Source organism: Heloderma suspectum, chromosome 4, assembly GCF_057233095.1.
Source record: "Heloderma suspectum isolate Gila_16-S chromosome 4, 16-S_ref, whole genome shotgun sequence".
Lineage (NCBI taxonomy): Eukaryota > Metazoa > Chordata > Lepidosauria > Squamata > Helodermatidae > Heloderma > Heloderma suspectum.
In genome coordinates, this window is record NC_139461.1 from 173,525,737 (window position 1) to 173,549,976 (window position 24,240).

A 24,240-nucleotide genomic window follows, 5' to 3' on the forward strand; every position below is an offset into this window, starting at 1 on the left:
TCTGATCAGGGATCTCCCACGCTATGTCTACTTTGGCCCTTTGAATTAGGCCCAAGAGGCCAAGGAGGTGTGGATGTGGGGGTGCTGAATTTCATGTATCGATTCAACAAGATAATCCAATCCAAATCATGACCATAGATCTGTAATAAAACAATAGCATATCTAAAGTTTTATGAGCTGATTTGTTTTAATTTTTAAAAGCTCTATTGGATCATCATGTCTATAGGTGCAAGTTGTTAATGACGAATGACTACGGACTATTTGCCCTTTTGTTTTCCCAGCCGAGGGTTGTATTAAGTCAGGAACAAAACGAGGCTCGGGTGTTGACACAAGCACTGTGGCAAATGTAATTAAATGGACAATAAGGGGAACGGCATTTCGCAAGGGCCAATATTTCAGAAAGCTTCTTTTGAGGCAGGTGAAGAGGTTTGTGGAAAATTCCTGCTCAGATAGCCGCAGCGCTTTCTGGGGGGTGTTTGGTTTGTTTTTCTAGCAGACTTTGCAAGACCAGCTTCTATTTAATAGCTTTTAATAAAACAACCATTTTGATATTAAGCTTGAACGCCATCCAAAATTTTTTAAATCTCTTTAAGAAATCATTTTAAAGTAATTTCCTCATGACCTAGTAAACAACCAAATGCGCTAATCATAAATACATGCTGCACTGACATGACCCTGTCAGTGAAATTCAAAGAGTGTATGTGGGGGGGGGGGGAATGTTTTTGCACTCAGCAATCTGAAGTCCTCTTCATTTAGCCAACCCCATTTGCTTTGACATCCTTCTCCCTACCACTCCAGCTCTGCCTCTTATCCTCTCCATTCTCCTCTTCTCCTCAGTCTGCACTCCCCTTTCTTTGCCACACTTCTACCCTAGGACACAGGCAATTATTCTGGGTGTTATTGGTATGTTGAGGTGTGGTGCTAGGCTCAGACCTCAGCACAGCTATGAGTGACGAAATGGTGGCCCCTGGATGTGTTGGGACTCCAACGCGCTGCAGCGCCTGAACCAATTATCTCAGCGCGATCAGATGGGTATTCACCATCTGCGGTCCCACCAGTGAGCTCCTGCCAAAGAAGGGAGCTGCGGAGAGATAACCTAGGAGGCCTCGTAGTGCCAATAGGTCAGAGGAGATCAGGTGATACTCCCTGACTCTCTCTAAAAGCTTCCAGGTCAGGGTTATACAGCTCTGACATGTGGCCAATATGGTTGCCTGAGCGGTGTACTTTGTCCCCACAGTTCTCAATAGAGGTGGAAGCAGTGTGTAGAAGGAGGGGTGCATTCAGAAAAAGAACTTGCTAGTAGGCCATCAGGGAAGAGAGGTGTTGGGGCCTTGTCTTGTCCTCCCTGACCTCCACCTCTGACCAGGAGGATAGTCTGCACCAACGAGCAATCGCTTGCTATAGGAAGACTATTTCACCCTGGGTCGGGGCTACAAGTGCTAAAATAGTAGCAGACTGCACACATATTCCTGCGTACAGGTGTATTTCAGGGCAAGAACACACCAGCTATTTTTAACTATTCCTTGCTGTCAGCGTTAAGTGTCTCCTGGCGAAACTTCTTGTTACTAAGCTTTGTGCTCTGAGCACTGCAGGAGAACCAATCCTTAAAACCACAAAAAGGCCCTCCTGGCTTCTATCCGTGTAGACTCAGAAGCATCTTGCTCAGTTTCCACAGGCAGCAAAACCAGAATCTTTAATCCCTGCCTCTCCCACCCAACCACAAATCCAGGTAGTAAAAGCAGTATGACTAACTGAAATGTTAAAATTGTGTGTGTTTGTGCGAGGAGTGGGGGGTGGGGGGTGCTAATGCATTTCACTTTGATAATTGCTCTTTGGGGGTTGCCCCATTCAAGGAGGGTAGCAAGGCTTCATCGGGATGTGTATTGATATGTATGTTTGGAGGGAATGGAGTGTGAACAGAGAGACTAGTGTAAAGATTAAGACTGATGTTGAGCTGTTGAGCACAATATTGGCCTCTCCCTGCAGCTTTCAGCTTCATTGTTATTGCTGCTGCTGTCAATGCATCACTGTCTGAAATGCAAGTTCCTTGGGAGAAAAAGAGAGCTTGTTGTGAAACACCTGAAAGGTCTTGAATTGGAGGTTGTGTATCAAAGTATCTTAAACCCACAACCTACTGGAAGTCTACAAGCCAAAGCCCTTATCATATTGATAGCACCAAATGGGATTTTTAGATACTGTAATTGGTAGGACTGCCTGAAAGAAAAAGCAAGAGGCAAGACCATTCCTCCCCACACCAGACTATCATCATCACCACCACCACCACTAATATTTTAAATATTTATATCCTGCTTCCCATTTTAAACAGTCCCAAAGCAGTGTACAACAAATTATAAAACAATACATATTATAAAAACACAACAACGTTTAGACAAATTAATGCCTGGGGAAAACCAGGGAAACGAAGTTTTTAATAATCATCAGAAGCACATGATCGTCAGTGCCTGACACATTGCAGAGGGGAGATCATTCCGGAGGGAGGGTGCCAGCACAGCGAAGGCCTGTTGCCTTGTCACTGCCAGATGGGACTCTGCAGGATGTGGCAAACAGAGCCAGTGAGAGGCAGTGTGGTGTAGTGGCTAGACAGTGTTGGACTGGGAGTCGGAAGATCCGGGTTCTAGTCCCCACTTGGCCATGGAAGTTCACTGGGTGACTTTGGGCCAGGCACAGACTCTCAGCCCAATCTACCTCACAGGGTTGTTGTTGTTGTGAGGATAAAATAGAGAGGAGGAGGATTAGGTACACCACCTTGAGTTCCTTAAGAAGGAAAAAAGGTGAGATATAAATGTAATAAACAAACAAACAAACAAACAAGGCCTCCCCTGAAGATTGTAGTAGTCTAACTGGTCTATATAGCGGGAGACGATCCACCAGGTAACTTGGTCCTAACTTGTGCAATAATACTTTGAACCTGGCATGGTAGCAAACTAGCAGCCAATACAGTGAGTTCAGCACAGGAATTATGTGTGCATGGCAGGGCACTGCACTCAGCAGCTTTGTGGCAGCATTCTGCACTAGCTGCATCTTCTGAACCAGCCACAAGGACAGTCCCACATAGAGAGCATTACAGTAATCTAGTCTCAAGGTTACTAATGCATGGATCACAGTGGTTAAGCGATCCCTGTCCAGGAACAGGCGCAGTTGACGTACCAGCTAAATCTGGTAAAAGGCGCTCCATGTAACCGAAGTCACTTGGGCCTCCAATGTCAATGATGAATCTAGGAGCTCTCCTCAACTGTGTATACCCATTCTTTCAGGAGGAGTGCAGTCTCATCCAGAACAGGTAAACTACCTAATTCCTGGATCCAGGAACCACTTTCCCACAGTGCCACCATCTTATCACTATTCAGCTTCAGCTTATTGGCCCTCATCTAGTTCACCACTACATCTAAGCAGCAGTCCAGATCATGCACGGCCCATCCTGATTTAGAAGTAACGGAGAAGTAGAACTGAGTGTCATTGGTGTATTGGTAACACCTCACCCCAAAACTGCTAATGACTGCACTCGACAGCTTCATATATATGTTAAATAGCATTGGAGACAAAATGGTACCATGTGGTACCCCACAACATAATTGCCAGTGGGCTGAGGTGCATCCACCCAGTGCTACTCTCTGGACCCTACCCTGCAGATGGATGCAGAACCACTGTAAAACAGTGTCTCCAATTCCCAATCAACAGAGCTGGTCCAGGAGGATACCATCGTGTCAAAAGCAGCTTAGAGATCAAGCAAGAATACAGGGTCACACTCCCTCTGTCCCTTTCCATCAGGGTGACCATGGCCAATTCCGACCCATATCTAGGCCAGAATCCAGACTATAATGGGTCTAGGACTCTAGGTAATCAGTATCCTCCAAGAACATCTGCAGCTGTTTTACCACCACCCTCTCAAGCTCCTTCCCCAAAAAGGGGGTATTAGTGACTGGCAATAGTTGTTAGAAATCTCTGGATCCAATGAAGGCTTTTGCAGGAGTGGTCACAGCACTGTCTCTTTAAGGGCAGCAGGCATCACTCCCTCATGCAATGATGCATTTACCATTCCCTGGACCCATTCGGTCAACCCTCCTCGGCTAGTGCGAATCAACCATGATGGACAAGAGTCGAGAGGGCATGTGGTCAGTCAAACTGATGCAAGCATCATGTCCACTTCATGAGGCTGCAGCAGCTGGAACTGATCCCAGAAAACTGGTCAAGACAGTGCACTGGACACCTCACCAGGACCTGTTATAATAGCAGCATTAAGATTGTTACAAAACAGGTGATTTTATCCTTGGAAAGTCTTGTAAAATTGTTACAGTAGGCCTCTAAGGGTTCCAGCATACCATACACAGCAGTAGTTGTGAATAACCCCCAAACCACCTGGAATAACTCTGTTAAGCAACTACTCAAGGAAGCCATGGAGGCAGTAAAGTAAACCCTCTTTCCTGCCCTCAGCATCACAATGTAGGCACAATTATGCATTCTTACTTGTGTTCAATTGGCTTCACAGCTAGTCTTAAGCCACTTGCATTTTAGCCATCGTTCGGCCTGTTTAATTGCTCAGGGCTCTCCCAAAAACCAGGGGGTCACCTAAGTGCCACAGTGTTGGAGAGGGCACTCAGGAGTAATTGTATTGATGGCCTGACGCAACTCGTCATTCTATAGCGAGACAAGGGCCTCAACAGGTTCACCACCTCTAGTTACTAGAAAATCCCCCAGAGCATTCAGGAATCCACCACATTCTATAAATCTCTCAGAGCAGACCATTTTAGAGGGTTGCCCACCCCTGCAGGGAGAGATGAATGCTGTAAGACTAAATTTCACCAGGAACCTGTCTTCACGGGTGATTTGCTATGGACTGGGACCGTTTAGAGTTCTTTTGTGGCAGATGACATCGTGGCCAGTCTGCAGCCACTCTGGAGTTTACCTGTGGGGAAGCCACAACTTTGCAGAATACTTTTACTCCATTGTTTTTCTTTAATTCAGCTCTCCTGCGGTTCAGCTGCTGTGTGCCCATCCCTCCGCTTTAAATTCAGTATGATTGGGGGGATCCTATGGATGTGCCTTTCACCTGGCTGTTCCCTGAGTAACCTAGGTAACTAGAGTAACTAGCCTGCCTTTCCAACACATCAAACCCCTAGAGCACTCTTTTGAGCATTCAGAATTGCCCTGCACTTCCTTTTTGCCAGTGGGAGTAATTAGCCTCCATGATTATGCACTTCTCTGATGTTTGCATGGAAGTGGTCTGACCATGACAATGGTTCATCGCAACCCCTCCTATATCCAACCACCCCTCCCACCCTCTGGGACAAAGACCAGGGGCCTGTTTCTACCAGCAATTTACTCCAAGCCGGCTGTGTGTTGAGGTCCTTAGGGATGGATGACGTCATGCCCATCCAGCAGCCACCCCAGAGCTTATCAGGGAAAAAGCAGATTTCCTGAGACTGCTTGAAGTCCGATTTTTTTCCTTAAGTCGGGTTCTCCCTGGTATAGTGGTTGTATGCTCCAACCCCTGCATTTAGCTCGGGTATGCTAGCCCTGCCCAGGGGTGTGCCTTTCACTGTGACCCCAGTCAAGGAGTGTTCCCTGTCTCCTGCCCCTGTGTTTCCCACCACAAGCATATGTGTGTCTACTCAGAAGTAACACCCGTTATGCTCAATGAGGCTTGTCTGCCAAATGTACACATAGGAAGTAAGTACTTCCCCCCTCCTTTGTTACAGCGATCAAACACAGCAAGGCATTAGGAAGCTTGAGGATTCTTTTGAAGCTTGTATGCCAAATTCATTATAGAGATCCTGCAGGTTAAAATGGGGGCTGGTTTCCATCTTTGTGTTCTCCCCCCCACCCCACGCCTCTCTTTCCCAGCACAGCATATGCTACTCAGCACAGCATATTCTACTCAGAAGTAACTCCTATTGTGCTCAATGAGGCTTGCTCCTGAAATACAGGTGCATCTGGAGCTTCAGGAGAAAGAAGGAAGGGGGGAAGCCTCTCTTATTTATTTATTTATTTATTTAGATTTATTAGCCACCCATCTGGCCAGCTACATGGCCACTCTAGGCGGCGTACAATACTAATAACATGAAATACAACGAATGTACATAATCAACTGAACAAAACAACATAACAAAACAACACTGCACTAAAAAAACCCTAACCCACCCCAAATGCCTGCCTAAACCAGGTTTTTAAAGCCTGGCAGAAACTCATCAAACAGGGCGCATGGCAGAGGTCACTCAGGAGGGAATTTCACAGAGTGGGGGCCACCACAGAAAAGGCCCTCTCCCTAGTCCTCACCAGCCTAGCTTTCCGGGCTGATGGGACAGACAGAAGGCCTGCTGAGGCCAATCTCGTTGAGTAGTGTCCCTGGTGTTGTTGGAGGCGCTCCTTAAGATAGACTGGGCTGGAACCATATAGGGTTTTAACGATCAATGCCAACACCTTGAATTGGGCCCGGAAAACAACTGGTAACCAGTGCAGCTCCTTCAGCACTGGAGTGCTGTGGTCTCACTGACAGCTGCCTTTAATCAGGTGGGCCACTGCATTCTGCATCAGCTGCAACTTCTGAACTGTCTTCAAGGGTAACCTCACATAGAACGCATTACTGTAATCTATGCGAGAGGAAATCAGGGCATGAACTACTGATGGGAGCAGATGGTCGGGAAGGTGAGGGTGCAGACGCCATATCAGATGGAGTTGGTACAGCGCTGCCCAGCTCACGGCTGACACCTGAGATTCCATGGACAGCTGTGAGTATAAAATGACCCCCAGACTACAGACCTGATCCTTTATGGGTAGCCGCACCAGATTAAACACCAGGTCAGTATCCCTCAACCTCCCTTGTCTCCCACAAAAAGTACTCTGGTTTTGTTGGGGTGCAGTTTCAACTTAGTCCTTTCCATCCAGCCACTCACTGACTCCAGACATTTGGACAGGGTTTCTACAGCCAACCTTGGCAAGGATTTTAATGAGAGGTAGAGTTGCGTGTCATCCACATATTGGTGACACTGCATCCCAAACCTCCTGATGATTGCCCCCAGTGGCTTCACATAGACGTTAAATAACATCGGGGAGAGAATAGAACCCTGTGGCACTCTGCAAGTGAGCAGTCAAGGGTCTGAAGTCTCCTCCCCCAGAGCTACCCTCTGGTACCTGCCAGAGAGGAAGGAACAGAACCACCATAATAGAGTGTTCCCTGTGCCCAACCCCTCTAGGTGGTCCAGGAGGATACCATGGTCGACAGTAACAAAAGCTGCTGAAAGATCGAGGAGAACAAGGAAGGAGCATTTGCCCCTATCCAGAGCCCTTCCCATATCATCCACCAAGGTTTGTTGTTGTTGTTCAGTCGTTAAGTCGTGTCCGACTCTTCGTGACCCCATGGACCATAGCACTCCAGGCCTTCCTGTCCTCCGCTCTCTCCCGGAGTGTGCTCAAGTTCATATTCATTGCATCGGTGATGCTATCTAGCCATCTCATCCTCTGCCGTCCCATTCACCTTTTGCCTTCAATCTTTCCCAGCATCAGGGTCTTTTCCAGGGAGTTTTCTCTTCGCATTAGGTGGCCAAAATATTTGAGCTTCAGCTTCAGTATCTGTCCTTCCAATGAGCACTCAGGGTTGATTTCCTTTAGGATGGACTGATTTGACCTCCTTGCAGTCCAGGGGACTCGTAAGAGTCTTCTCCAGCACCACAGTTCGAAAGCATCAATTCTCCTGCGCTCAGCCTTCCTTATAGTCCAGCTCTCACAGCCATACATTACTACTGGGAAAACCATAGCTTTGATTATATGGACCTTTGTCGGCAAGGTGATGTCTCTGCTTCTTACTATGCTGTCTAGGTGTGCCATAGCTTTCCTCCCAAGGAGCAAGCGTCTTTTAATTTCATGGCAACAGTCACCGTCTGCGATGATCTTGGAGCCCAAGAAAATGAAATCTGTCACTGCTTCCATTTCTTCCCCTTCTCTATGCCAGGAAGTGATGGGGCCAGATGCCATGATCTTAGTTTTTTTAATGTTGAGTTTCAAGCCAGCTTTTGCACTCTCCACTTTCACCCTCAACAAGAGACTCTTTAGATCCTCTTTGCTTTCTGCCATTAGGGTGGTATCATCTGCGTATCTGAGGTTGTTGATAATTCTCCCGGCAATCTTAATTCCGACCTGTGATTCATCCAACCCAGCGTTTCTCATGATGTACTCTGCATATAAGTTAAATAAGCAGGGAGACCATATACAGCCTTGTCGTACTCCTTTCCCACTTTTGAACCAATCGGTTGTTCCATGTCCGGTTCTTACTGTTGCTTCTTGACCCTTGTACTGGTTTCTCAGGAGACAGGTAAGGTTGTCAGGTACTCCCCCATCTCTTTAAGAATTTGCCACAGTTTGTTGTGATCCACACAATCAAAGGCTTTAGCGTAGTCAATGAAGCAGAAATAGACGTTTTTCTGGAATTCTCTTGCTTTCTCCATGATCCAGCGAATGTTGGCGATTTGATCTCTAGTTCCTCTGCCTCTTTGAAACCCAGCTTGTACTTCCAGTAGTTCTCGGTTCACATACTGCTGAAGCCTAGCTTGTAGGATTTTGAGCATAACCTTGCTGGCATGTGAAATGAGCGCAATTGTACGGTAGTTTGAACACTCTTTGGCATTGCCCTTCTTTGGAATTGGAATGTAAACTGACCTTTTCCAGTCTCATGGCCATTGGTGAGTGGTCCAAATTTGTTGGCATATTGAGCGCAGCACTTTAACAGCATCATCTTTTAGGATTTTAAATAGCTCAGCTGGAATACTGTCATCTCCGCTAGCTTTGTTGTTACTAACGCTTCGTAAGGCCCACTTGACTTCACTCTCTAGGATGTAGGGATGTATGAAACTCCGTCCCTCCCCCCAGAATCCTGGCCAGCCGGCTCCGCTACACAGGGATTCCACGGAGCCGCCGGCCAGCTCCGCCAGCAGCCAGACTTCCAGCCGCTGGCTAGCAGGGACACAAATGGCAGCGGCCGTAGCCACCGCCGTTTGCGTCCCTGTAGTCAGCCATGATAGGCTACGTAAAAACGTACGTAGCCTATCATTTCTGGCTTAAAAAAACCACAAAAACGCACATACGCAAATGGCGGCGGCTATGGCCGCCGCCATTTGTGTTCCTTATTTATGGCCGTCTTAGTCTACGTAAATATTTACGTAGACTAAGACGGCGAAAATAAGGGGGAACGCAAATAGCGTCCACTACGGTATTTGCGTTCCCCTTATTTTCGCCATCTTAGTCTACGTAAATATTTACGTAGACTAAGATGGCCAAAAATAAGGAATGCAAATGGTGGCGGCCGTAGCCGCCGCCATTTGCGTACTTTTTTTTTTTAAGCCAGACGTGATAGGTTACGTAAGTCTTTACGTAGCCTATCACGTCTTGTAAAAAAAAAAAAACTCGACAAGACTGCAAATGGTGGCAGTGGCAGCCGGTCAGAAGACCAGCCGCCGCAGCTAGGGGGATGGCAGAGAATTCCGCGATGGATCTCGGTGAGGCCGAATGCCGGTGCATTCTGCCCCCCGAAATCTGTGGCGGAATGGCCTACCACCCCCCCATCCCCCCGCGGATCCCCCTGGACGAGACTTACAGGGGGTGGATCTTCCGGGCGGTGGCGGCTGGTCTTCTGACCAGCTGCCGCCACCGCCATTTGCAGACTTGTGGTTTTTGTTTCTTTTTTCAAGACATGATAGGCTACGTAAAGATTTACGTAGCCTATCATGGCTGGGTTAAAAAAACAAACAAACCGCATACGCAAATGGCAGCGGCTACGGCCGCCACCATTTGCGTTCCTTATTTTTGGTGTCTTGGTCTACGTAAATATTTACGTAGACTAAGATGGCGAAAATAAGGGGAATGCAAATAGCGTAGCGGACGCTATTTGCGTCCCTTTTTGATTCGCCGTTTTAGCCTACGTAAATATTTACGTAGACTAAGACGGCCAAAAATAAGGAATGCAAATGGCGGTGGCCATAGCCGCCGCCATTTGCGTACACGTTTTTTTTTTTTTACCCAGAGCCCTCCGTGGCCGGAAATCCGGCTGTGGACGGCTCTGGCCTGGGCCTGGCCGGCTGCTCCGCGGAGCCGCCGAGGAGCGCAGTCGGCCATTGAGGATTCTGGGGGGGAGGAACGGAGCGCCTCCCCCTCCGTTGAAGATTCCGGGGGGAGGGACTGAACGCCTCCCCCCCACCATAAACATAATCCATGGAAAGGTAAGTACATTTCGTACATCCCTAGCCGCAGCCGCCGCCGTAGCCGCCGCCACCCGGAAGATCCGCCCCAGGTAAGTCTTGTCCCGGGGGGGATCTGTGGGGGGGTGGGGGGTGGCAGGCCGTTCCGCCACAGATTTCGGGGGGCCGAATGCACTGGCATTCGGCCTCACCGAGATCCGTGGTGGAATTCTCTGCCATCCCTACTAGGATGTCCAGCTCAAGTTCAGTGGCCACACTATCATGGCTATCAGGGACATTAAGATCTTTCCTGTATAGTTCTTCTGTGTATTCTTTCCACCTCTTCTTAATCTCATCTGCTTCTGTTAGGTCCCTGCCTTCTTCATCATGCCCGTTGTTGCACAAAACGTTCCCTTGAGATCTCCGATTTTCTTGAAAAAATCTCTAGTCTTTCCCATGCTATTGTTTCCCTCGATTTCTTTGCATTGTTCATTTAAGAAGGCCTTCTTGTCTCTCCTTGCTATCCTCTGGAAATCTGCATTCAGTTGGATATATCTTCCCCTTTCTCCCTTGCTTTTCGCTTCCCTTCTTTCCTCAGCTACTTGTAAAGCCTCATCAGACAGCCACTTTGCTTTCTTGCATTTCTTTTTCTTTGGGATGGATTTAGTTGCTGCCTCCTGAACAATGTTATGGACCTCCGTCCATAGTTCCACAGGCACTCTGTCTATCAGGTCTAATCCCTTAAATCTATTCCTCACCTCCACTGTATATTCATAAGGGATATGATTTAGGTCATACCTGAACGGTTTAGTGGTTTTCCCGACGTTCTTCAATTTAAGCCGAAATTTTGCAAGAAGCAGCTCATGATCTGAGCCACAGTCAGCTCCAGGTCTTGTTTTTACTGGCTGTATAGAGCTTCTCCATCTTTGGCTGCAAAGGACATAATTAATCTGATTTCGATATTGACCATCTGGTGATGTCCATATGTAGAGTCGCCTCTTGTGCTGTTGGAAAAGAGTGTTTGCTATGATCAGCGTGTTCTCTTGGGAAAACTCTATTAGCCTTTGTCCTGCTTCATTTTGTACACCAAGGCCATGCTTGCCTGTTATCCCGGTGATTTCTTGACTTCCTACTTTAGCATTCTAATCGCCTAGGATGAAAAGGACATCTTTTTTTGGTGTTAGTTCTTGAGGGTGTTGTAGGTCTTCATAGAACCGATCAACCTCAGCTTCTCCAGCCTCAGTGGTTGGGGCATAGACTTGAATTACTGTGATGTTGAATGGTTTGCCTTGGATTCATACTGAGATCATTCTATCGTTTTTGAGATTGTACCCCAGTACTGCTTTTCCCACCATTTTATTGACTATGAGTGCTACTCCATTTCTTCTAAGGGATTCTTGCCCACTGTAGTAGATCTAATGGTCACCTGAATTAAATTCGCCCATGCTTGTCCATTTTGGTTCGCTGATTCCCAAGAGGTTGATGTTCAATCTTACCGTCTCATGTTTGACCACCTCCAGCTTACCTTGATTCACTGATCTGACATTCCAGGTTCCTAAACAATATTGTTCTTTACAGCATCGGATTTTCTTTTCACCACCAGACACATCCACAGCTGAGTGTCCTTTCAGCTTTGGCCAAGCCGCTTCACTCTTTCTGGCGCTACTTGGAAATTCCCTCTGCTCTTCCCCAGTAGTATATTGGACACCTTCCGACCTGAGGGGCTCATCTTCCGGCGTCATCTCTTTTAGCCTTGTGATACGTTCCATGGGGTTTTCTTGGCAAGAATACTGGAGTGGGTTGCCATTTCCTTCTCCAGTGGATCACATTTTGTCAGAACTCTCTGCCATGACCTGTCTGTCTTGGGTGGCCCTGCATGGCATAGCTTATGGCTTCACTGAGTTACACCAGCCCCTTCGCCACAACAAGGCAGTGATCCATGAAGGGGCCACCAAGGCTACCAAGGCCATTTCTGTCCCATGTCCAGGCCTGAAGCCCGATTGAAATGGATCCAGATAATCAGCTTCTTCCAAGTGTGCCTTTAACTGCAAAGCCACCACCCACTCAATCACCTTACCTCAAACCAGCAGATTCGAGACCGGGCGAAAGTTGTTCAAGTCTTGGGGATCCAAGGAGGGCTTCTTTAACAGTGATCTTATCACCACCTCCTTGCGGACTGATGTCATCACTCCCTCCTCGAGGGAGGCATTGACCACCGCCTTGATCCCCTCCCAAAGTCTCTCCCTGCAGCTCATAATGAGCCAAGATGGGCAAGGATCGAGTAAGCATGTGGTCGGCCTTAAAGACGAAAGCACCTTGTCCACTTCCTCAGAAGGAAGAAGCTAGAACTGATCCCACACAACCGGTCTGCCACTGGCCACCTCTCATTCACTAACTGTATCCACAGCGCATGGAATAGCACTCCTAATCGGGCCAATTTTATCTGGAAAGTGCTTTGGATACTCATCACAGGAGGCCTTAGAATGCTCCATTGGTTCTGGAACAACTGGACCGACCAGGTTCCAGACCACTTGGAACAGCCTCCTGGGACAGCACTTTGCAGATACAATAGAGGCAGCTTAAAAATTCTTTTTTTGCTCCTGTTGTCGCCACGTGGTAGGCTGAAGCTACAGCTCTAACCTGTGTCCAATCGTCTTCGGAGCAAGATTTCCGCCACCAGTGCTCTAGCCGTCTCACCTCCCATTTCAGAGCTCGCAACCATGGGGTGAACCATGGTGCAGTTTGAGCTCTGTTCAGGGGGAGAGGCTATTTCGGAGCCACCCAGTCTAATGCCCCAGTGATTGCAGCCATCCACCAGGGCCTCAACCAAGCGGCCGTTTGCGTGCTCCAAAGAATCCCCAAGCACAGTCAGGAATCCATCTGGATTCATAAGACACCTGGGACCGGCATTGTAATGGGTCCTCCACCCATGCGGAGGAGTTGTGGAACCAAGAAGTCCAACCCCACCAGGGAGTAATCTGACCATGACAATGGGGTGGTGGATATATCCCCAATTTCCAGATCACTCCCCACCTCTGTGGAAGCAAACACATGGTCTAACGCATGATTGGCTATATGGGTTGGCCCAGTTGGAATAGGGTGCAGCTCCCAGGAAGTCATGGTCTCCATGAAATCCCCAGGCGCCCCCACGAGGATGGCCTCCGAATGTATATTGACGTCCCCCAACACCAACAAGTTAGGAGACTGCACACGCACATCAGAGACCACCTCAAGCACCTCAGCCAGTGAGTCTGTCATGAAGTGGGGTGGACAGTACACAAGCAGAATACTCAGACTGCCCTTTAGGCCCAACCTCTAGTACATGCAATCAGCAACCCTGCTCTCCCGGAGAGGGAGTCTGGTGAGGATGAAGGACTCCTGGTAGATAACAGCCACTCCCCCTCCCTGACCCCCAGGCCTTGGCTGCTGCACATATGAAAATCCAGCTGGGCAAATGACCGCAAGAGTGGGAGCAGTGGCCTCATCTAGCCAGGTCTCCGTAATACATGCCAGGTCCACACCCTCATCCAGGATCATGTCATGGATGAGAGATATTTTATGGGGAACAGACCTGGCATTACACAGCAGCAGACGAAGGCCAGAGGATGGAGTCACATATCCCCCAGCCATCCTTTGGCTCTGGACAGGCCTGGAACAGGGGACAGATATTACGTCTCTCTCCCCTGTTCCCCTTACCCAGCATGGCCTGCCCCTAGCGCTCCGCCAGCATCTGCCACCCAGCCTCAGTATGGTCTGGTCCCCAGAACTCCCCCCGCTGCCTCTGCCAGGTGGACACATGCCTCTCTCACTTCTGCCTATCAGGTGGGCACCCCACCCCTAAAATCACAAAGACAACCCCAAAGCCCACCACTCATCAACAATTTCTAAAAACTACAACCCAGGCTCTCTGCTCCCTTATGGCTCGCCTGAGTGGTTCACCCAAGTTATAAGCCTTTCAGGGTTGACCGAAAGCTGTCTTTTTTTTCTAGCAGGGACAGGTGGAACGAGCTCCATGCAGCTCCTCCCTCTCTGGCTGATGTATAGGAACAGGTTGGTCTCACCCTTGTAATAATGTTCTTCCTGGGAGGCAGGAGCAGCAGCCGCCCAGTGGCCCTTGGTTCTCTGGCCGATGGAGGAGGCCATTATTGGTTGAGCAGCCCCTGCCAGTCAGATGACGTTCACTCCAACCCTCAACCCCACCAGGAAGTATGTTCTGTGAAGTGATTTTTAGTGCTGCAGAGAATCTGCTCACAGAGCCCTGCTTGCAGCAAAACTGATTCCTTTAAAAAAAATTCCAGTACTCCTCCATTATCTTCTCCTTCCGTTGTCACGGAAACATGGCCCAGCAGTGTTCCTTCAGTGAATAAACAGCTCTGGCACTGGACCAGCCCCCAATCGTGAGGCTCAACCCTGACCTACCAAATACTGCTGGGTTCTTCCACCTGGCTGATTTCATTAATACTCTATCTCAGCAGTCCCCAACGTTTTTGGGACAAGGGACCAGTCTGTGGAAGACAATTTTTCCATGGACTGGGGGGGGGATAGGACCGGGCTGCAGTAGGGGTGTGGGAACCCCCCTTACCTTGGGTCCACAGGGGAGGCGATCTGTCCCTCCCCCCCCCGAATCCTCGTTGGCCCTGGACTCGCCACGGAGCTGCTGGCCAGCTCTGGCCGAGGGAAGACTTCTGACTGCTGGGACACAAATGGCGTCCGCATAGCAGATGCCATTTATGTCCCCGTTCTTTGCAGTAATAGGCTATTACTGCAAATAACAGGGCCGGAGCCGGCCAGGGCCAGCAAGGATTCCGGGGTGGGGGAGAGGGACGGATCGCCTCCCCCCCCCCATGGACCCAAGGTAAGGGGGGGTTCCCACACCCCTACTGCGGCCCGGTCCCTAACAGGCCACGGACCGGTTCCGGTCCGTGGCCCGGGGGTTGGGGACCCCTGCTCTATCTGACAAAGTCTAGCAAATTGCATTCATTTTTACACCTTCATTTCAGGTGATGCACAATGCCTATTTGCACCTCTTCCAGGCTTGAGAGTAGCTATTTGATAGTAAGAAGGCATAGAATGTATATGGTGTTTTTCAGTTGTTAGAAAGCTGCACATACATTATCACAGTGATCTTTGCAACAATCCTGTAAGTTAGGCCAATATTGCTATTGCAGATGGGGTGGAGACTGAGGCTATAGTTGCTTGCCTCAGGCCATCTGATTTCATGGCTGGGGGAAGATTTAAATCAAGGGTTTCTCAGATCATAACTTGTATCCTTCCCCCTACCCCCAGTACCTTTTCTTTTCCATTTCAACAAAAACGTTCACCGGAATGTCAATTGTTGCCGACTTGCCCTCTTTCCTAGAACCCCTTTTCCTCCAAGAGCTGAAGTTCCCATTAAGGCCCACACAGACACCTTCAGCATGTATGGCAACTGTGGGAAATGTGCTTTAAAATCCTATGTACACTGTCTCCAAGCCTATGGTAAGCCAGCTGTGTGTATCCATCCCCATGTAGAAGATTAAAGCTCACATCAGAGTAAGCCCAACTGAATTCAGTAGGACTTAACCTCTGAGTAGGAATGTTTGCATTGTAAGCCTTCAACATGCATTGGAAAATGCTTGAAAAGTGACATGCCAAAGATAAATTTGGCAAATGGATGGAAATGCACACCAGTGGCTTACTGTGGCCCTGGAAGATTTTTCCAATGACTATTATGTACCTGGATAGAGGAGAGGAGAGGAGAGGAGAGGGCCAGGTGATGTTAGCAGCAGAGTCATCATTGTTACTTGAACAGAGGATTCTACTGGGTGCCCTCCTGGTTTTCTATCGTGAATTTGCAAACCTTTTCAGGCAGAATTGTATGTTACAGGAAGATGGGGTTTATCCCATTATGCTGTGTGTGTTTCCCCAGCCCCTACTCCACATCACTGGTTGGTGGGGGCAGAGAAACACACAGTGCAATGTTGTCAGAACATAGGATAAGTTATTCTACACATTCCAGACAGTGATGCTGCCAAATTTTGAAAAAGGGAGGCTCATAATGGCAAACTTACCACCACCATCCAAACCTTTTACTACCTGTTGGGCACAACAACAAATGAAGTAAAAAGCTCACCTGCACCATCAGTCCTGGCTGCCTCCCCTCTGCCCTCTTCTTTTCCTATTTACTTGGAGGCTGCAGCTACACAGAGATCTTGTTGGAGGTCTGTGCAATTATTCCCTCCCTAGAGAGCCTAGGAAAATGTAGTTCTCCAGAGCACCTAAGTCCATATTATGGATTCCAGAACCCCTGGAAACTATATGTCCCAGAGTCCTGGGACATGTTTCCAGGGCACTTGACACCCATAGCATGCCATGTGGTTAATGTAGCTCTTTAAGGCATCTATGCTACGGATGAATAGACCCAAATGCCCCAGAGTGCTTCATTTTACAGGCTCCCTGGTGCCTGGAACACTGCCATAGCAGCATTCTAGGCACTAATAGAGGAGGAAGGGAGGTTTTGTACAGAAGCTTCCAGTGTGACCCCCCCCCCCATAATCTCCACTGCTATACCAGCACTGCCAGGTAAGTTTAAGGGAAAAGAACATGGTCGTGGGGAAGGAGGGGGACCCCATTGCAAGAGGTGTTTGGTGCAAACAAGGTCCCAATTTGGAATTGGGTTTGAGAAAATCAAGGTATTTTCCAACACTGTTTTGGGGAGATAGCTGTTTACCGAGCCCAGTTCCAGTTTGAACCAAGGCAAGTTTGCACGTCACAAATTATGGGTAAAAACAGGGAGAACTCATGCCACAGCTTGGGACCTAGATATTTTATCACAGCCCTCTGCACCTACTTGTATCTGCCCAAGTTCTGAGATCATCTGAGGCCCTTCTCATAGCACCCCCACCTATAGGCAAAGGGTGACTTGGGAAAGAGCCTTTCCAATGGTGGTGCTTCATTTACGGAACTCTCACCCCCAAAATGGCATCCCTGGTGGCATGTCTTTTATCTGTTCAGGGCCAAGCAAAGACATTTTTTAATTTACCCAGATTTTGAACTTTTTCATCTGCTTTTATGGATTAATGGTCGCTATTTTCTCCTTTTAGGGCTTCTTCACATAGAGCTTTTATCCTGCGATTGAGATTGGTTTGTGGGTCCTTTAGATGACGTTGTCAACCTCCAGGGCATCTCCCACACTAAATGACCTTTATTCTGTTTTTTTGAAAGATCAGAGATAATGAGCTATCAAATTACAGTGCTTGAGTTCCGCCTCAGTTCCCTCCATGAAAAGAGGAAAACCCACATAAGAGGAGCTAGACCACAGCGTCATCTAGTGGCTGTATAATGAAACACATGGGAGACTCAGATACGGGGGAAAAGGAGGGGGGAAGGAAACATGTGTAAAGGGAGTCTATTGTGATCCTACATTTAAAATGGAAGCAGAAAGCCCCGCTTTAAATGCGGGATTTTAGGCCAGTGTAGAGATGCTCTTCATCTGTAGTTTAAGTGTGTTACTATAGTTTGATTTCTTTTATTATTGTTCTGTACTATGAACTGCCCTGAAAAAACTTAAGTTGTACGGAAGGGTGGGATATTAAAATTTGTAAAATAAATAAATAAATAAATGTGAAGAAACAAATTATAACAGCATTCCCCACAATACACAGTCTGCGTAAGTAATGCCTTCCAGTTTGTCAGTCATGGGGTGGCTTCAGCTGTTCACCCAAAGCAGCATCAGTAGAAGCATCTGTAGCCCATTAACTTTGTTTTACAGCATGTAGTAGGAGAACTGAGAACCGGGCCACTCAATATCTGCATAGCCCCGCCCCTTCATCTGTATAACACAGCACTGGATTTCATTTTTTGGTCACACTACTGTGTATGTGTAACCTGTCCTTGTTGGTTTTGATTTAAGAGCAGAAGTCGCAAAAGAGTAGGAGCCTCAAATATGGGAGTGAGTAGAATTGGTAACGGTTTCTTCTGGTAAGACTTTTGTGCCTTTAAGACCTGTGTATCAAGCAGAAATTCACCAAGTGAAGCTTTTCCCAGCATGCAGATGAAAATGATGGACATACTCCCTGTGCAGAAATTCTGCTTGTCAACCAAAGGTTCAGGAGCCCTGCAAGAAAACTCAGCAGCCCTAGGTTAGGGATGACAGAGAAATACGCAATGGAACCAAATGAGTTTGGATTTTCATTAATCCGACCCTCAGCAGACCAGCTTTTCCCCTGTCAGGCAGATTCTGCTAACTTATGGATTGATTTTCTAACTTTCCTGAATTTTGCACAAATTTTGTCGTAGAAAAATACGCAAAATAAAAACAACTGCCAAAAATGTGCATTTTCCCCATAGGCTAAAGTGTGAAAATGTGCATTTTGGGGAATTTGTGCATTTTTGCATGCACAAAATTGCACAATAGCAGATTTACGCAGATGCGAATTTGCACAAATTCGGAAACACCCCTCCCCAATTTTGCCAATGGGCGGACAAGGGAACGAAAGGCACCTGACAATCTGCAAAAGACAGATGGGATGGATTTCACACAATCTCTACATCCCTACCCTAGGTGCAAGGCAGCCATACGATCAGATATAGTCTCTCCTGTACCACTGATTTTGGAAAGAGATGAGTGCCTTTCTTGTTTCTTTTGCCCCTGGATGTACATGCCACACCTGTCAGTCACCTGACCATCAAGACACCTGAACAAGAAGCAGTCTACTGGGTGCTTTAGCCAACACTCTCCAGTTGGCCTTTACTTTCTCGGTTCTGTTTGCAAGCTTTCTCACCGTCCCTCGGTGAACTTGCATTAATGCTGCAACCCACTCACCTTCCATTCCAATTTTTTTTTAAAAGAAAAAGAAGCAGAAGCCGCAGCCAAGTCTATGAAGGTGCTAATCACTGCTGTTTATCAGAGCAGCATGAATAGCCAGAATGCCAAACAGCAAAAAGCAAATGGCAAGCAATCTTCTTTCAAAAGAAATATGAATGAAACAATTAAATGCAAGGAAGGACACCTTGTGTTTGTGAACAGAGGAGCTCATTGTCACCACTGTTCTATTCTTAATTATTATTTTTTTGTAAAGCTTTCAGTTAATCGCACTGCAACAAATACCTCCCCAAGACGCAGTATAATTTGGAATTGATTTGCTATCTACTCTGAAGAAGGGGGTGTGAGGATTTGTGTGAGAACAGAATGGAGTACAGCACCATCTCATTTCTTTCAGTCATTCTGGAGAGGCTACAGACCAATTATTTATTTTATTTATTTATTACAATTAACATATTGAGAGGATATTGAGAGGATATACAATTAACATATTGAGAGGATACCAGAGTGATAAGAATGGGGGGTGACAGAGGAAGAAGGACTCTGCACCCTCCTTACCTCTTCACTCCAACTGCCCTACAGAAAATGGCAATAGGCTAAATCCCCCAAATGCTGAGGAGAGTAAGTCTGATCAGAGAATCGAGAGGCCTGTGGTCCCATCACACAGGTCACACTAGGCATCTTTCCTGTCACAATCGCAAGCACCCATTTCTTACCTGTCTCTTAGCGGTCCGTACAGCAGAGGCTGCTTGGGTTGGGCTGCTACTGGATGGGCATGGTTTGCTGAGGCCCTGAACGACTGAGTCTGCAGCCTTCTGGTACATCGGAGAGCTCGAAGGGTAGCCAGCCTGACCACAGTGATCTGTCTAGAACAGCCTTAGTAACATGCTGCTGAGCCGGGCTTGTTCGCTCTGCGGCTCATGAAAGAAGAGCTGGTGGGAAGGCAGGGAGGGGGGAAAAAACGGAGAGAGACCGGGGAGAAATGACAGGGTGAGGATGCTCCCTCAGATGTGTGCATAGAGAAATGCACAAAGGACAGGGCAGGGTGCACAGGCTCACAGCCTGACTTATTCTCGTTATTCCACCACACTGACTCCTGCCCGAGGCCCCCTCCCTCAAATTCAGCCATTCCAAGTGTAAAAGGGGAGGCTGATTCCGCTGGGATTGCTGGATTATGAGAACTGCAGCAGGGGAGGGCTGCGTTGGAATTCACCTTTCTGTTTACTGGGGTTTAATTTTAGCTTCACTAGAAAAGCAAAGGGTATATGAGCCAACAGCTCGTTTGATTCATATTTCTAGACTGATACATGTATTACGGAGACCTGGCTGGCCGAGGCTGCTGCTCCAACCCTTGCAGCCATGTGTCCAGCTGGATTTTTGTATGTGCAGCAGCCGAGGGCTGGGGATCGGGGAGGGGGAGTGGCTGTTATCTACCGAGAGTCCTTGGTCTTCACCAGACCCCCTCTCCGGGAGACCAAGGTTGCTGAGTGCATGTACTGGAGGTTGGGCCCGAAGGACAGTCTGGGGATTCTGCTCGTGTACCGTCCACCCCGCTGCACGACTGACTCCCTGGCCGAGGTGCTTGAGGTGGTCTCTGATGTGTGTGTACAGTCCCCTAACTTACTGGTGTTGGGGGACTTCAACGTACATTCGGAGGCCATCCTCACAGGAGCACCTCGGGACTTCATGGAGACCATGGCCTCCTGGGAGCTGCACCATATTCTAACTGGGCCCACCCATGTAGCCGGTCATGCACTAGACCTTGTGTTTGTTTCTGGAGAAGTGGGGAGTGATCTGGAAGTCAGGGGTATATCCACCACCCCCTTGTCATGGTCAGATCACTATCTGGTGACGTTGGACTTCTTGGTTCCACAACCCCTCTGCAGGGGTGGAGGACCCATTAAAATGGTCCGCCCCAGGCGTCTTATGGATCCAAATGGATTCCTGAACGCGCTTGGGGATTCTCTGGGGCATGCCAACGGCCACTCGGTCGAGACCCTGGTGGGTGGCTGGAATGCCGCAATCACTGGGGCATTAGATCAGGTGGCTCCGAAACACCCTCTCCCCCTGAACAGGGCTCAGACTGCACCATGGTTCAATCCGCGGTTACGAGCTCTGAAACAGGAGGTGAGACGGCTAGAGCGCCGGTGGCGGAAGTCTCGCTCCAAAGACGATCAGACACGGGCTAGAGCTGTATCTTCAGCCTATCACGTGGCGGTGAAGGCAGCAAAAAAGGAATATTATGCTGCCTCCATCGCGTCTGCAGAGTGCTGTCCCAGGAGGCTGTTCCAAGTGGTCCGGAGCCTGGTCGGTCCTGTGGCTCCGGAACCACTGGAGCATTCTAAGGCCTCCTGTGAGGCCTTGGCAAGGCACTTTGCAGATAAAATTGATCAGATTAGGTGTGTTACTCTGCACGCTGTGGATACAGTTAGTGAGCAAGAGGCGGCCTGTGGCAAACCGGTTTTGTGGGATCGGTTCCAGCTTCTTCCTCCTGATGAAGTGGACAAGGTGCTTTCATCGGTACGGCCGACCACCTGCTTACTTGATCCTTGCCCATCTTGGCTCATTATGAGCTGCAGAGAGAGACTGGGTGAGGGGATCAAGGCGGTGGTGAACGCCTCCCTTGAGGAGGGAGTGATGCCATCAGCCCTCAAGGAGGCAGTGATAAGACCGCTCTTAAAGAAGCCCTCCTTGGAGCCTCAAGTTTTGAACAACTTTCTCCCAGTCTCAAATCTGCCATTTTTGGGCAAGGTGATTGAGCGGGTGGTGGCGGTGCAGTTGAAGGCACACTTGGAAGAAACTGATTATCTAGACCCATTTCAGTCGGGCTTCAGGCCTGGGCATGGGACAGAAATGGCCTTGGTCGCCTTGGTAGATGATATGAGGAGGGCTCTGGATAGGGGTGAATGTTCCTTCCTTGTTCTCCTCGACCTCTCAGCGGCTTTCGATACCGTTGACCACGGTATCCTCCTGGACCGCCTGGAGGGGTTGGGCATTGGAGCCACCGTATTGCGGTGGTTCCGGTCCTTCCTCTCCAGCAGGTACCAGAGGGTAGCACTGGGACAGGAGGTTTTGGACCCGTGGCCACTTACTTGTGGGGTGCCACAGGGTTCTATCCTCTCCCCAATGCTATTTAACATCTATGTGAAGCTGCTGGGGGCTATCATCAGGAGGTTTGGGGTGCAGTGTCATCAATATGCGGATGACACACAGCTCTACCTCTCGTTTAAATCTTCACCAAGGTTGGCCGTAGAATCCCTGTCCAAATGTCTGGAGACGGTGAGTGGCTGGATGGGGAGGAATAGACTGAAGCTGAACCCTGACAAGACCAAGGTACTTTTGGTGGGAGACAAGAGGAGGCTGGGGGATGTTGACCTGGTGTTGAATGGGGTACGGCTACCCTTGAAAGACCAGGTCCGCAGCCTGGGGGTCATTTTGGACTCCCAGCTGTCCATGGAGGCTCAGGTGTCAGCTGTGAGCCGGACAGCGCTGTATCAACAGCATCTGATACGGCGGCTGCGCCCTTTCCTTCCCGACCATCTGCTCCCATCGGTAGTACATGCCCTGGTCTCCTCTCGTTTAGACTACTGTAATGCGCTCTATGTGGGGTTACCCTTGAAGACAGTTCGGAAACTGCAGCTGGTACAGAACGCGGCGGCTCGCCTGATTAAAGGCTGCCACCAGCGAAATCACATCACTCCAGTGCTGAAGGAGTTGCACTGGTTACCAGTTGTTTTCCGGGCCAAATTCAAGGTGTTGGTTTTGACCTTTAAAACCCTATATGGTTCCGGCCCAGCCTATCTTAAGGAGCGCCTCCAGCAGCACCAGACAGGCGGCTTAACAAGATCAGCCTCGGATGGCCTTCTCTCTGTCCCATCAGCCAGGACAGCTAGACTGGTGGGGACGAGGGAGAGGGCCTTTTCTGTGGTGGCCCCCACTCTGTGGAACTCCCTCCCTAGGGAACTCCGTCATGCCCCCTCTTTAATGAGCTTCTGTTGTGCATTAAAAACGTTGTTGTTCAGGCAGGCATTTGGGGTGGGTTAGGGTATTTTAGAACATGTTTTTATTGTAGAATTTTATTGTTTTAAACTGTTTTTATTGTATGTTGAGAGAGCTTTGGCTATTGGGCGGTATAGAAATGAAATGAATGAATGAATGAATAAATAAATAAATAAATATGTTGTACATCGCCCAGAGTGGCTGGGTGACCAGCCAGATGGGCGATTAATAAATTTAATAATAAATAAATAAATAAAGTACTTCCAGGGCTGCTGGATTATCTTTTTTTGTGGGCGGAAGGAGGAAGTGACACCATAGCTCCTTCTCAGAACTGTAGGGGGATTAATCTGGGCTGCACGGGCTCCAGCACCAGCCTCAAGTAGGAATGTCAGAGGAATCCATCCTGGGGGTAGAGTCTGCCAAGCTTTCAACAGCTCAGCCCCCTAGCCCTGGACTGTGGCTTGCTTCCCCATGACCTGGCCCAACTTGATCACATCAAGTCAGGCCAGCTCACAATTTTTCCATAAATCACAATTTGTGCAAACTGCAGATTACGGCCAAAATGTGTGCAAATTACACAAATTGTCAAAATTTGAGCAAATTGCAGCTGAAATTTGCACAGATTGAAATTTCGGGGGGGGGGAGGATAAGAAAAGTTTAGTCTCACCTTTAAGACCAGGACACACAAGGTAATTTGAGCACCCCTGCATTTGTTCTAATTTCTTTTTCTAAGCAACTTTGAAATGTACAGGAATACAGCCCTCTTTTGCCTCTGGTCTCCCATTGCCCTGCTGCAAGTTAAACATGCTGATTCAAACATGTATTTGTAACTTCATTGCTCTGAACTTCACAATGGCTTTGAATTGCTCCTATAAAAACTAGCTAGTATGGCCTCAGTGTATGAACAGTTGACTTTCTTCCCTTTCTGCCTCGTCTTATTTTGTTGCAAATTAAAATAAAGGTTCAAATGAGCCATTAATGCAAAATCAGTAAGACTGCTGTGCAGTATGTTCAAGTATGGACAAGCTTTGTGTATGGTGTTTCCACATAGCCGAAGGAGCTGGTTCAGTGTAATGGCTAAGGGAGCAATCCCAGGGCCACCAAGACAGTGTCTGCTATAGGATAATGGGGATTCCCCCCTCCGAGGTCAGAGACAGCACTCCGACCTCAGAAAGGTGAGTTGGAGATCCAACCCCCGCCTCCCCTGACCCCTCACAGCCGGCATGAAAAGCACTGTGCCGGCTGGCCTCTAAG

At 48.4% G+C, this 24,240-nt stretch overlaps 1 protein-coding gene across 1 annotated transcript in view; it reads right to left on the minus strand.

The window, feature by feature from the left end:
* The window catches only part of RGS8 (regulator of G protein signaling 8), a 62,954-nt gene extending 43,143 nt beyond the window's left edge, over positions 1–19,811 (minus strand). Inside the window, exon 1 of the mRNA XM_084848190.1 lies at positions 19,704–19,811. Within this exon, the coding sequence (XP_084704316.1) occupies positions 19,704–19,811 (108 nt within the window). The remainder of the gene's footprint in view (positions 1–19,703) is intronic.
* Positions 19,812–24,240: the final 4,429 nt, after the last annotated feature.